The 13,542-nt window shown below is 32.9% G+C and overlaps 1 protein-coding gene and 1 pseudogene across 2 annotated transcripts in view; both read right to left on the reverse strand.

Annotated features, from left to right (window-relative positions):
- Positions 1-13,542, reverse strand: part of SLC38A4 (solute carrier family 38 member 4) — a 120,462-nt gene that overhangs the window by 29,227 nt on the left and 77,693 nt on the right. For both annotated transcript variants that reach the window (XM_074194891.1, XM_074194890.1), the window contains exons 2-5: positions 4,880-5,109; positions 3,138-3,225; positions 2,454-2,569; positions 175-248 (exon numbers count right to left, since the gene is read on the reverse strand). In XM_074194891.1, the coding sequence (XP_074050992.1) occupies positions 175-248; positions 2,454-2,569; positions 3,138-3,225; positions 4,880-5,013 (412 nt within the window). In that variant the 5' untranslated portion in view covers positions 5,014-5,109. The remainder of the gene's footprint in view (positions 1-174; positions 249-2,453; positions 2,570-3,137; positions 3,226-4,879; positions 5,110-13,542) is intronic.
- LOC141494281 (mast/stem cell growth factor receptor Kit pseudogene) lies at positions 5,116-12,503 on the reverse strand (annotated as a pseudogene).

Raw genomic sequence — 13,542 nt, forward strand, 5'->3', positions numbered from 1 at the left:
GCCCATTGATATGGTCAAAAAAACTTAGAAATTTGGTAATTTTCATTGAGAAGAAAACAAGATAATGAACAAAAGAAGAACATATATTAGGGACCAAAAAATTTTTCAAGAGAAAGTCAAAGCATAAGGTTATGTATTATATAGAATACAAATTTGTCATTAAGAATAACATACCTCCCTCTTTGGCTGTCTTCAGTAAAAGATGAACTGAATAGAGGGATAATATTGCCACAGCAAGCAGCATGATTCTAGGTGGATAATAAAGAATAAGAAAAGAGAAATGAGCAAGGTAGAAAGTCTAAAATTTATATCATAAGCCCAAAGCACATAGCATACATTGGGGGATTAAAGTAGGAAAATCAAGTTCACTACTAATATACTGAATTTTATTTTTTTAATAAACAGATAAAGAGTAAAATTTTGTGTTGGCATTTTGTATATATAAGTAAAATGGCCATTCCTATTCAGTCATTAGACCAAGTTCAGCCTCAAAGTTGGAAATATAGTTACATTGGTCATAATGGGTGAACTCATTTGGCTACTTTTTTCTTTTTTTCATTTCTAGCAAAAACTAGCTAACTGTGAATTCAGCATTCACTGTCATTAAAGAAAATATTGGATACCAAAGTTGGGGTAATATTTAAAGTGAATACTTAGTGAATACTTTAACACATATTCTCTGGGAATGCAGGGATGAATGTACAATACATTTTAAGATTCAACCATACTATTAACCTTTTCTCCATCACTTTTTAAAGCCTTAATAATAATGTTTGTCCTTCATTCTCAAAGAAGATCAAACATCAGGTAGGTGATGTCACCACCAGCACATAAATTGCATTTGAGTGAGGGCATGTTGTGTTGCTAAGTCACTAGTGTCACTTTCTCCTCCAGAGCCATCTGGGTCCAGTGGCCAGATATCAATCAGGCTGACTGGAGATGGTCCTGGATGCAGGGCAATCAACATTAAGTAACTTGCCCAAGTTCACACAGCTAGCAAGAAATAAATATTTGAGGTCAGATTTGAACTCCCATCCTTTTGACTCCAAAGTCAGTGCTCTATCCACTATCAAACAATAAATAAATGGGCTCTTATTGTGTGGATACACATGGTGATTGGTCAGTAAGAACTTCCCATGAATTATAGCAAAATTAATGTCACATTTATATCTTTAAACCTTAGAAATCTTTATCAATAGTGACTGTGATATCTTAACAATAACTTTCAGCATGAGGTATGAGGTATGTAGCTGCAAGAATTATTATACCCATTTCACAGATAAAGAAATGGAACTTTTAGGAATAAGTTTGCATAGATATTCCAGATATTGGTATACTCTCTCTGTTTATAACTAACCATGGGACAATTAAGTGCTTTTCAGAATTTCTCTTAATAGAAAGGAAAGGCCTTTGGGTAAAGATTCTACAGACCTACAGACCACAGAGGTCATCACTTACATCCCTGTCATTTTTATACATGAGGAAACTAAGGCCCAAAGAGGTTAAGCAATTTGTCTAAAAACAGATAAGCAATAAATATCAAAACTAGAATTTGAACCTAGGGTTTCTAATTTCAAATCTAGTGCTCTTTTCATTGCCCCATCTGGTGAGAGAACTCAGAACAATTTTAATACTATCCAGACAGTCTAGGTAGGCTAAAATATTTATCCCTTCTTCATCTCTTTAACTATATTTTTATATCTTTTTAAAAATTTTTTTAAATTTATTTAAGGCAATGAGGTTAAGTGACTTGTCCAAGGTCACTTGGGCAATTATTAAGGTCGGAGTTCAGATTAAAACTCAGATCCTCCTGACTCCAGGGCCAGGGCTCTATTCACTGCACCACCTACCTTCCCCTTAGACCTTTATTTCTAAACATATCCCTCTCTTATTCCCTACCCAGGAAGTCATCCCTATATGAGTAATTAAAAAACTTTTAAAAGTAAATCAGCAAAATTAATGTATCAACTGTAACATTTGCAACCCAGAAAATTTTTTTTAGGTTTTTGCAAGGCAAATGGGGGTTAAGTGGCTTGCCCAAGGCCACACAGCTATGTAATTATTAAGTATCTGAGACCAGATTTGAACCCAGGTACTCCTGACTCCAAGACTGGTGCTTTATCCACTACGCTACCTAGTCGCCCCTCAACCCAGAAATTTTAAAGAGAAATGAGGAAGTATATTTTCTCATCTTTGACTTCCAAACAAGTTTCAATATTAATTATTACAAATTTGTTATATTGAAGATACCATGCTGAATGATAAGGACCCAAAGACGAGGTCTCTCCCCATACATTCTATTGGTCTCACTTTTCCATCATCAGACTACTTCAATTATTAAAGAGTTGTTAAAAGTGATATAATTTATTGATACCTTGCAAATGTATATCCTTTATACAAAGATCATTTAAATTGAATAACTGAAAAACATAATACATATATTAGACACTTACATAAAAAGTATTATTCCAGTGTTGGCCATAGCATATGACAGTCCTAAGATTCCACTTCCCATAATGGCATTACTGAGGTTGAATGATGACATTCCAAAAGATGTGGTTCCAGGATGCTTGGAAAAAAGTGAGCATTCTAATCAAACATTTGCAGAAGGTAACCCTATTTTGATTATTGGCATTTTCATCATTTCCTTACAATATCTTTACTGGTGAAAAGTCTGAGGCATGACCAAAATAGAATTACTAGGAATAAAACATGTGATTTTGGGTGGAATGCTGTTTCAGTAGGCTTTAAATAAATTTTATACATGTGCATATATATGCATATATGCATATATTTGGATCCTAATGATTTCATTAGGATCTAAATAAAGAAAATATTTTGTATAATATAATGCAAGAGAAAAACTAGGGCCTTAAGTATGAATTCAGTTTATATTTGAGTTATAGTAATTTTTTTTTCTTTACAAAACAACTAACACCACAAATGAATTATACAGACATATGGTGAACAGCAAAAAAAACACTAGCCTTTATTCCAATGAAGACCTGAATAAACAAAGAATGTGCTGATGAAAGCCTTGGAAAATTTCAGTCATACTGTTTTTCCCATAGAGATTCAGACAGACCTGACATCCTTGATTCCTGTTTTTATGTGCTTAAAAGCATGAATTAACTTACATGTTCTTCTTCATAGTCTACCAACTTCTTTTTGCTTTGAAGTCCACTTGTCAGAAACTTCTGGCTTTCCTCATCGTTAGCAAATTGACTAAACTCAAACAAGAAAGAGGAAAATAATAAAACATATCAACAAATGCTTAGAAAGTATACTTATTTTACAGACAAACTAAATAAAATGGAGAAAGAGGTAAGGAAAGGAATAATTGATATTAAGAATGCCAGATCACTTGGAAAGTTCAGCATAAATTAAGAACTTTTATCATTTAATTATCATTAATTATTATCAGTCTTATTTTAAATAAGTGCTATTTTTAATATTGTACACTTTATTAATATGAGCTTGGTCCTTAACACACTGAACTTTTCGCTTAACTTTTAGAGAAATAGTAATTTTACATCATACATGTATGACAAAATCTTCCTTATACCCAAACTCTTCTATACATCCAGAGTGAGTTTTTCATAAGTATATCCCCCAGTTCCTATGGGAGTATAAATAGTACCTTCTAGAAGATAAGTCAATGCTTTTCCTGATGTAATTGCACCAATGATTTTCTTTTAATCAACCCTCTTTACTTCCTCTACTCATCTTTCACAACTGTTTAGATCCCAAGTGACAGAATTCTTAGTTGCAGCTCTGATTATATATTCCATCAACCCTAGTTTATCACCTTTCCTCATAGAGACAAATACTTCTCTGGGATACTACCTTCCTCTCTCCAGTTTTCCTCTTTTTTTGGCAAGGCAGTGGGTTAAATGACTTGCCCAAGGTCACAACAGCTAGGCAATTAAGTGTCTGAGGTTGGTTTTGAACTCAGGTACTCCTGACTCCAAGGCTGGAGCTCTATCTACTGCCACCTAGCTGCCCCTTTCCTCTCCCTTCTTAAGCAAAATTTCAATTGTGAAGTCTTAGTCAATATATATTTTCTAGTAAAACAGAAAGATTGAAGAAAAGATTAGTGAACATGTCTGGATTCAAATCTCAGTTCTGTTCCTAGATGTGTGATCACAGATGAGTCACTTAACTTCCCTGAGTTGTTTTCTTCTTGTAGTAACCCTTTGAATTAGTTAGGCAAGGCCCAAAGAAACTGAGACTCATCTAGAGACCTTTTGTGAATTTATAAATTTTTCATAGCTTATAAACAGGAGAACTGGGACTTGAATTCTGATGCACTGACTGTATTTTGTGCTATATAGTAAAAAATTATTTTTCAGTTTTTTCTCCTCCTCCAATTTTAAAATCTTTTATAAAGTATTTTAAGTATATGATTAAGTGAAATACTTTGATTAAGCAAGTGAACAATTTTTCATCACTCTCCTATTCTGATGCCTCATTGTGGTGTGTAGACTTTGGAAGGCTATTCCATTGTAATGCCATCTCTGGCAGGTCTCATCAGGGTAAAAAGTCCTCAGAACTGGGGCTGGCAATGTAGTGTAAGGACCAGCCTGCCTACAGACGCACATGGCCATTTGTGATGATTGATTCTGGCTCATTATCCATTGAATAAGGTCTGGAAGTATTTTGATCCATATCAGTGGAAAAAACACACTGATATAATCACAATTAAAAAAAAATCTAATGGTGTATTTCCTCTATTATGCATTAAGCTTAGGCTAGAATGAGACCACCAAAATCTATATCCCTGTAGTCCAGGCATATAATGGAGATGAATCTTCCAAATGAACCCCTGGCTTCCAGTCTCTAGTTTTCATGCAGCTTCTGATTATTGTCAATGACTTACCTTTTAATAGGGGCCTTTACTGAACTGACCATCTCAATATAGCTGTCAGGGACACTTTCTCCACTACTGCTTTTGTCATCAAATTGGATGTTGATTTTTTGTGGTTCTGTAGGATCCATTTGAATTGTCAACATTTCCTAGTCTCTACAGCAGCTTCTTCAGTGCAAACAATGGGCTATATCTTGAATCTGAGTTTTCTACCAACATATATTGACTTTCTGAACACTGTTCTGCAAATGGAACATACAATAACATTAAACTTCCTTAATTTCAGAAAATGAACATGAATTGCTCAATTTGTTTATTACAATGATATATAAAAGAAATGAAGCTTCTGCATATTAGAAAGTTCAAGTACAAATAAAGCCATATATTTGTGATTTCAGTTGTAAACATGGAATTTTATACTCATGCACATCCACATGGATGCATGCACATGTGCATGCATACACAGACACATAACACACACACATAGATGCTACCTAAAGATTGCAACTCATATCTGAATACTATGATTTAATAGACCAGTAGGTTAAGTGTTAAGAGATGGAAATAGAATAGGAATTCTTGAGTGCAACTCTAGCGCTTAATCATTGTGCCATTTTTACTCTATACTTCAAATAAAAGCAAGTAAAAAGTAGAATTTTTGATAAAAAATTTATGATTTACTATTACTAGATTTTTTTCTCACCACTCATTCTGGGGATAATTTAAGAAAACCATTGTCTCAGTTCCTAAATTATTAGTTGAAAGAGTTAGAAGTCTCACCCAAAATGCTTAATTTATAGCACATTCTGAAATCAGAAAACAGTACCATCTTTGCATAATACAGATCTAAAGCCTAAAGAGATCTCAAAGGTCATCTGGAATAGCGATGTCAAAGTCAGCTAGAAATGGATTCCTGCAGTTGCATATTGAGTTAGAAAAGCACAAAATATTATCTTTCTTGTTTCTATTTATTTTGTTAAACATATCCCAATTACATTCTACTCTAGATTGGATCATACTAAGGAGTTCTTGCCTCCAATCTAAGCCCACACTCTCATTTTAAAAATCCATTATTGAGGTCCATGAGATCTTAGAATTGGAAGATAACCCTCATCAAATATTCAAAGTTGTAAGGGACCTCAAAGATCATTTAGTATGACTTCCTCATTTTATGAATGGAAAACCTGAGTCTTAAAAAAAGTGAATTGGCTCAGAGCCAGTTAGTATAAGAGCTGGAACTAGAGCACAGGTCTATTTATCCAGTGACATTTAGCAAAGTGGAGCAATAGTAAGTATGGAAAAAATGGGTAAATCTTTGATAAAGAATGGTAATGGACAATGTTAACTTGAGTGAAAATCTTCAATATAATGCCATTGGGTTGTATATTATGTTAATTTTTAATAATAACTTGACTAGAAATATAGATGACATTCTTTCAAATTATTATATGATATAAAATTGAAAGATATGTTTAATATATTGAGTGGAATGAGAAAAATTTTGACAAACTAGAAGGATGTATCTAAAATGAAATTTCCTTTTTCATTTATGAAATAAAACAAGAATTTTCATAACACAGTACAATAATAAATATGGTTGCACATGAAATTCCAATCTATTGTAAATTTTTTTTCTCCCCTCCCCCACCCTAGAGATGGCTAGCAATGAACACAAATAGATTTACTTTTGCAAAATAATTCTATGCATACTCTTTATCAGTTCTTTCTCTGGATGCAGACAGTGTCCTTGAGACTTCATATATCATTTGGAGCTATTTTGTGTATTTCATAATAGGCAAAATAACTTATTTGCCCAAAGTAAGGACACTAATTTATTGTTGGTAGAAGTGTGAACTGATCCAACCATTTTGTGATCTAATCCAACAATTTCAGCAATCTGAAATAATGCCCAAGAATTATTAAATTACGTATACCTTTTGACCCAGCAATACCACTACTTGGACTATTTAAAGATGATCAAAGAAAAAGGAAAAGGAAAAGAACTAAAATGTTACAGAATGTTTCAACTCTCTCTTTGTGTTAGCAAATTGCAGGGGATGTCCATCAGTTGAGGAAAGGCTGAACAAGTTTTATACAATGGTGATGGTGATATGCTAAAAGAAATGATGAGCTCAATGGATTTTAGAAAAACAAGGAAAGACTTACCCCCCAAAATGAAGAGTTAAATGAGCACAACTTAGAGAATACTGTATACAGTAGCAGTAATATTTTTAAAATGAAATTGAATCAATAAGTTTATTTGGATTCAACACTTAAACTGAAAAAGTATGAGATGTGGAAAGTATGTCTAGAAGACAATCCATGCCAAAAAAAGGTAGAGAGGTTTTACTCAATTCTAAACTGAAAGAAAACCAACAGTTAATGCAATTAGGCTATTACTAGAACTACATCCAAGATGAAATGATGGCACTACTATAATTTATGATGGTTAGACCATACATTGAATATCATATTCATTTTCTGAGCATTACCTTTAGGAAGAATGTTGATGAGATAGAGCATTACGAAAGAAGGCAACCAGATAGTTATGGTTTTTTTTGAAATTATATAACATAAGGATCAATTAAAGGAAATTGTTGGGTTTTTTTCTTTTTGAGAAGACTAAGGAAGGAGATTTGATCGAGATTTTCAACTATCTAAAGGATTATCACATAGACTGAATAGATTTGGGGTCTGCTTGGTCCCATAGGTCAGCCAGATCAAGGATATGTGGATAGAAGGGGGGTGAGGGGTGGATTGAGAGGATGAAGATTGTTTAAATTCTACCTTTAGCAAAAAAGGTTTTTTCATACAAATTCATTTCACTAAAGATCATTTCAAGCTGTGGAAGTAGAGGTGCTATCTCATTGCAGATTCCTTAAACTAATGACTTCTTAACTCTCTTCCCCATCCAATGAGAAACCAAAATTTATCACAAGTATGTAATATGCAAAATAAATTCTCACATTAGCCTTACCCCACCCCCAACAAAAAAAGATAAGAAAAAATAAAGAGAAAAAATTATGCTTCAATGAGTCCATCAATTCTCTATATGGAGGTCCTGAGTCTGTTGGAATTGTGGTGGGTGATTCAAAGTCATTTATAACCTAGCCTCATTCTACCTTTCCAGACTGCTTTCATCTCTTTGATCCAATGACACTGGTGTCCTACTGTTCCATGAACAAGACACTCCATCTCTCAATCCTGGGAATTCTCTTTTGTTGACTCCACCAAAATGCTCTCCCTCCACTGCTTCAACTACTAATGCCCCTGGCTTCCTTAAGTCTTAACTAAAATCTGACTTTCAATAGGAAACTTTCCTCAAATCTTCTTAATGCTAGTGCCTTCCCTTTGTTAATTATTTCCTACTTATCCTGTATATAGCTTGCTTAGTATGTATTTGTTTGCAGATTGTCTCTCCCATTAGATTGTAAGCTTTTTTATAGGGTTTTTTTTGCAAGGCAAACGGGGTTAAGTGGCTTGCCCAAGGCCACACAGCTAGGTAATTATTAAGTGTCTGAGACCGCATTTGAACCCAGATACTCCTGACTCCAGGGCCGGTGCTTTATCCACTATGCCACCTAGCCGCCCCTAGATTGTAAGCTTCTTTTGACTCTTTTTATTCCCCCCCCATGTTAATAAAGTGCTTTAGCACATAGTAGGCTCTTAAAAATGTTTATTGATTGATTACAATAATAAGTTACATGTTCTTTTGGAAAGACATTCTTTAAATCATAATAATATTCCAACTCATTCATGCACCATAATTTATTCTGTCATTACCAATTTAATGAACACTCCTTCAATTTTCAATCTTTGGAATCACAAAAAGATTCACTATATGGATCCTTTTCCTCCTTTTTTGAACTGCTTTGAGGTAAAAGACCGTTTATATTGAGATATTATTATTATTATTATTATTATTATTATTATTATTAGGTATTGCTTGTTCTTAGAATATAAGCCTAGTTCCAAATTACTTTTCAGAATGATTGCACTCAGAGCTTTGTCAACAGTGAATGCGAGATGGTACCTCAGAGTTGTTTTTAGCAGGAATGGGTATTATATTTTGCCAAAAAGTCTTTTCTTGTATCTATTACTATTTTGTTATTGATATTGATATAGTTTTTCTAACATTGAACTACCCCTGCATTCCTTGGACATTTTATGTGATCATTGTGATATACTACTATAATCTCCTTGATATCATTTTTATTTAAAATATTTGCATCAGTAATCATTAGAGAAACTGGTCTACAGTTTTCATTCTTTGTTTTGACTTTCTTTGCTTTAGTGATAAAGGCAATATTTGTGTTTCAGGATATGGTAGTATTCCTTTACCTATTTTTCAAATAGTTTATATAATATTGTAATTGTTCTTGAAATGCTTGTTAGAATAATAAATCTATCTGTTAATGGGATGTTTTTCTTAGAAAATTCATTTTTGGTTTATTCAATTTCTCTTTTCCAATATTGGATTATTTTTGTATTCTATTTCTGTTCTGTTCCTTAGGGAAATTTATATCTTTGTAAATATCTATTTCATTTATGTTATGTTTTATTTTTTATAGTTGGACAAAACAACTCCTAATAATTATTTTTATTTTCTCTTCCTTGGTTGTAAATTCACCTTTTTTATTTTTTTTTGAATAAGGTCAATCAACAAGCATTTATTAAAGCACTTACTAAGTAGCAGCAGTATTCAAAGACTAAAACATGATCTCTTCCCTCAAGGAACTCACATTCTTTTTTTAACAAAGCATTTTATTTTTTGCCAATTCCATATCTAGAAAATTTTAGCATTCATTTTTATAAGATTTTGACTTCCAAATTTTTCTCCCTCACTCCCTCCCCTCACCTCTTCCAAAAGTGATAGGCAATTTGATGTAGGTTATACATGTGCTATCATGTAAAACACATTTCCACATCAGTCTCAGTTTTGGAAAAAGAAACAGATCAAAAGAAAAATAACACAAGAAAGAATCAAGTAATTGAAAAAAATATGCTTCAATCTGGGTTCAATATCCATCGGTTCTTTATCTAAACTGGATAGAATTTTTCTTCATGAGTCCTTTGTACTTGTCTTGAATTATTAGGTTGCTGAGTCATTCATAATTCATCATTGCACAATATTGCTGATAGCGTGTACATTGTTTGCCTGGTTTTGTTCATTTCACTTTGCATCGGTTTATATAAGTCTTAAGGAGCTCACAATCTTTAATAAGAAAGTTAAAAAAAAAGACTGAATTCTTGCCAAAATCATTAGAAGTCTTTGCTTTTAAATGCATCCAAATCAATGGTGTTTTCAACCACTATTTTTCCAGCACGGATGAATTTATCTTCACATCCACTGGTTGAACACCTCTGCTCAGTTTCTAGACAAAAATACCTGGCTATTGCAGGTTCAGGAAATCCTAATGCTACCCACTGAGGCAGATCATTCATTATATAAGAAGCTCTGGTTTTGTCTTTACATAAACATTAAATGTTACAGAGGCACTAACTTCTGAATTAGACACTGAAAAGGTATAAGGGCCTCCTTCGGTTTCCTTTAATCTATTAAGGTAAAGTTCACTTACATATCTTGATGATTCTCTGATTTCCTGGCTTGGTATAATGATCCCATTTGTCAGTCACTGTTCCATTCATATTTATCCATTGAAGCTGTGCAGGTTTGGGAAATAGTTCACATTCTACCACTAAGTCTATCTATATATCATTTATAAAAATTGTGGTAGTCATCTTGGAGAAAATGTTAATCCTTTTTCTACTACTTTTAAGGTTACTACAACATATGCAAATTCAAAAGTATTTTTTGCAAAACACATGAAGACTCCAGATCATTAACTCTCACTGAACTCATACTCAATATGTGCTGACATTCTTAAGCATAATCACCAAAATGCCAGTTTTTAGTTTCTGTGCTACATCTTTAATTGTACATATAACCTCAAAGGTCTCTTTCCCTGAGAAGGTAGTTGGTCTTGAGCAAGTTGACTTCTGGCACGCTTGGTAGGTCTGACCTCACTTTCAGGATCACCCTGTTGGATAGCTTCAACTGCCAAACTAGTTATGCAAAGCAATGGAAGCAGACCTTGTGGTGACTTCACATTTTTGATAGTTTTGCCTTTCTACAACAGAAATAAGCATCAGATCCTTAGGAAGCAGCTTACCATTACATAATTTCAAGGTAAAATTGGATACTTCAAGGACAGTTTCACATAAAGATGAAGATCCAAAAGGAAGAGATTCAGAGATCTTTAACGAATACATAAATGCAACTGCTCAAGCCCACTTCATTAATACTTATCTATCTCCTACATCTTGAACCTTGGCATTGCTCATAAGTCATGATTTTGTATTTCTGCTTGATTTTAAAATGACAGAAGTTCTCAAAAGTCTACTCTATTGAGAAATCAATACGTGACAATATAATCTCACTTTCCAAAATACAGCTGGAATGACTGAGGGTGAAGAATAATAAATGGGACTACTAGAATATCTAAGATAACCTGTCTGAAAGCTTAGCAGGAGCAGAAGACAGAAAAACTCTCAGGTACCATGAACCCCAGTCATTGCTCAGTTAGGTCACTTCCCTCCTCCAGTCAAAACGTACCCAGAGCAAACACCTTTTTAATTTTTGATATTTGTATTTAGATTTTCTTCTTTCTTTTTAAAATAAAATGAGCCAATATTTTATCTATTTTATAGTATTGTTTTAATTTATTTTTTTTTTAGGATTTTGCAAGGCAAATGGGGTTAAGTGGCTTGCCCAAGGCCACATAGCTAAGTAATTATTAAGTGTCTGAGGTGGAATTTGAACTCAGGTACTCCTTACTCCAGGGCTGGTGCTCTATCCACTGCGCCACCTAGCTGCCCCAGTAGTATTGTTTAAAAAAAAAACCTCCTAGTTTTATTAATTCAATGTTTTTTAAATTTTGATAACTTTTCTTTAAAAGGCTTTTTATTTTTATGCTTAAGTGGAGATTTTGAATTTGCTGTTTTTCTATTCTCTCTTTTATTGATGAAAGAGTTTAGAGATATAAATTTTCCCCAAAGTACTGCTTTGGCAACATCCCACAATTTTTTTTTTAGGTTTTTTGCAAGGCAAATGGGGTTAAGTGGCTTGCCCAAGGCCACACAGCTAGGTAATTATTTAGTGTCTGAGACAGGATTTGAACCCAGGTACTCTTGACTCCAGGGCCAGTGCTTTATCCACTGTGCCACCTAGCCACTCAACATCCCACAAATTTTGATAGATTATCTGATTATTTTTATTATGTTCTTTAATCTACTAATTTTTAGGATTAGATTAATTTCCAACTGATTTTTAATTTATGCTTCAAATATATTTTATAGAATTATTGTTTCTTGCATCTACTGTTTCTTCTGCATTTACTTATGAGTTTTTTAAGCTCTAATACATGATCAATGTATTGATAGTCTGGTGCCAAACTACTTACAATATTCAACATTCCTTTATATCCCTTCTTAATATTCTCCAAAGATTTCTCATATATAACTTTTTCAAAATTCTATTTATCTCTTTATAAACATTTTTCTCTTTTATTTGATGTTTAGATTTACCTAGTTCTAAGAGGGATAAATTGAGATTTCCCCCACTAATATGGTCCATTTTGTACTGCAATTCATTTAATTTCTAAGAACTCGGAAAGTGAGAAACAGGGAGATAAAAATAAAAAGATACTGAAATTACCCAAGATTTCAAAACAAAAAAAAGGTCAGTCAAAGATCTTGAACACAAGCAGACAGACAGGGAAAATAAAAATGTAAAAAGAGAATACAACCTCCAAATCAGCTCAATGCAGTAAGATATTCATGATTAAATATTGCAAAACAAAATAGCATGATCAACACTTGAGAAGGCAGAATATGAAATTGTAGCATTATGATCCTAAATGAATTAATAGAGAATCAAAAATTTGAAATTATGACTTGCGTAGCAGAAATAATTGGAATAAAAGCAAATTTGAAACTAAAGAAACAAAATAATTGATTGAAAATGTGTCTATATAGAAACAAAACAAAAACCCATAGGAAGAGAAGACACAACACTTGAAGAATACATAACCTTTATATAAACAAAATTAATTGACTATGAAAATAAGATGCATACAGACAATTTAAGGATCAAAGGTATCCAAAAGAACATGACAAATCAAAAAACCTAAATACTTTAGGGCAAGAAATAACATAATAAAATGGTTAGAATTTTGGAACACAGAAAACAAAGTGCCAATCAAAAGAAACTATGAATCACCTCAAAAAAAGCTTATGCTGAAAATTTTAAGATATAGAGTAAATAAATTTGACAATTTTAATAACAAAACACAAATTCCGTAAGTGATCAGGAGAAAGACCTTCAAATATAAAGCAAATGAAATTCAAATAACATAAGAACCCACCAGAGGAAATGGAAAACATGCTACAAATAACAAAGGAAGTCAATATGTCACCTAAGATTACATACCTTGCAAAATTTGTGTTTTAATCATTTGCAAAAAAAAATGCAGTAAAAGATTCATTTGCTGCAAATAGTTGAGGGAAAAAATATAGAAACCAAGAAAGGCACAGGTAATGAAATAAATTACTTCAGAAAAAAAGGAAGGAAAAACTAAAAAGAGAAAGAACGAGAGTGGACAAGAACAAGAAAG

Source organism: Macrotis lagotis, chromosome 7, assembly GCF_037893015.1.
Source record: "Macrotis lagotis isolate mMagLag1 chromosome 7, bilby.v1.9.chrom.fasta, whole genome shotgun sequence".
Lineage (NCBI taxonomy): Eukaryota > Metazoa > Chordata > Mammalia > Peramelemorphia > Peramelidae > Macrotis > Macrotis lagotis.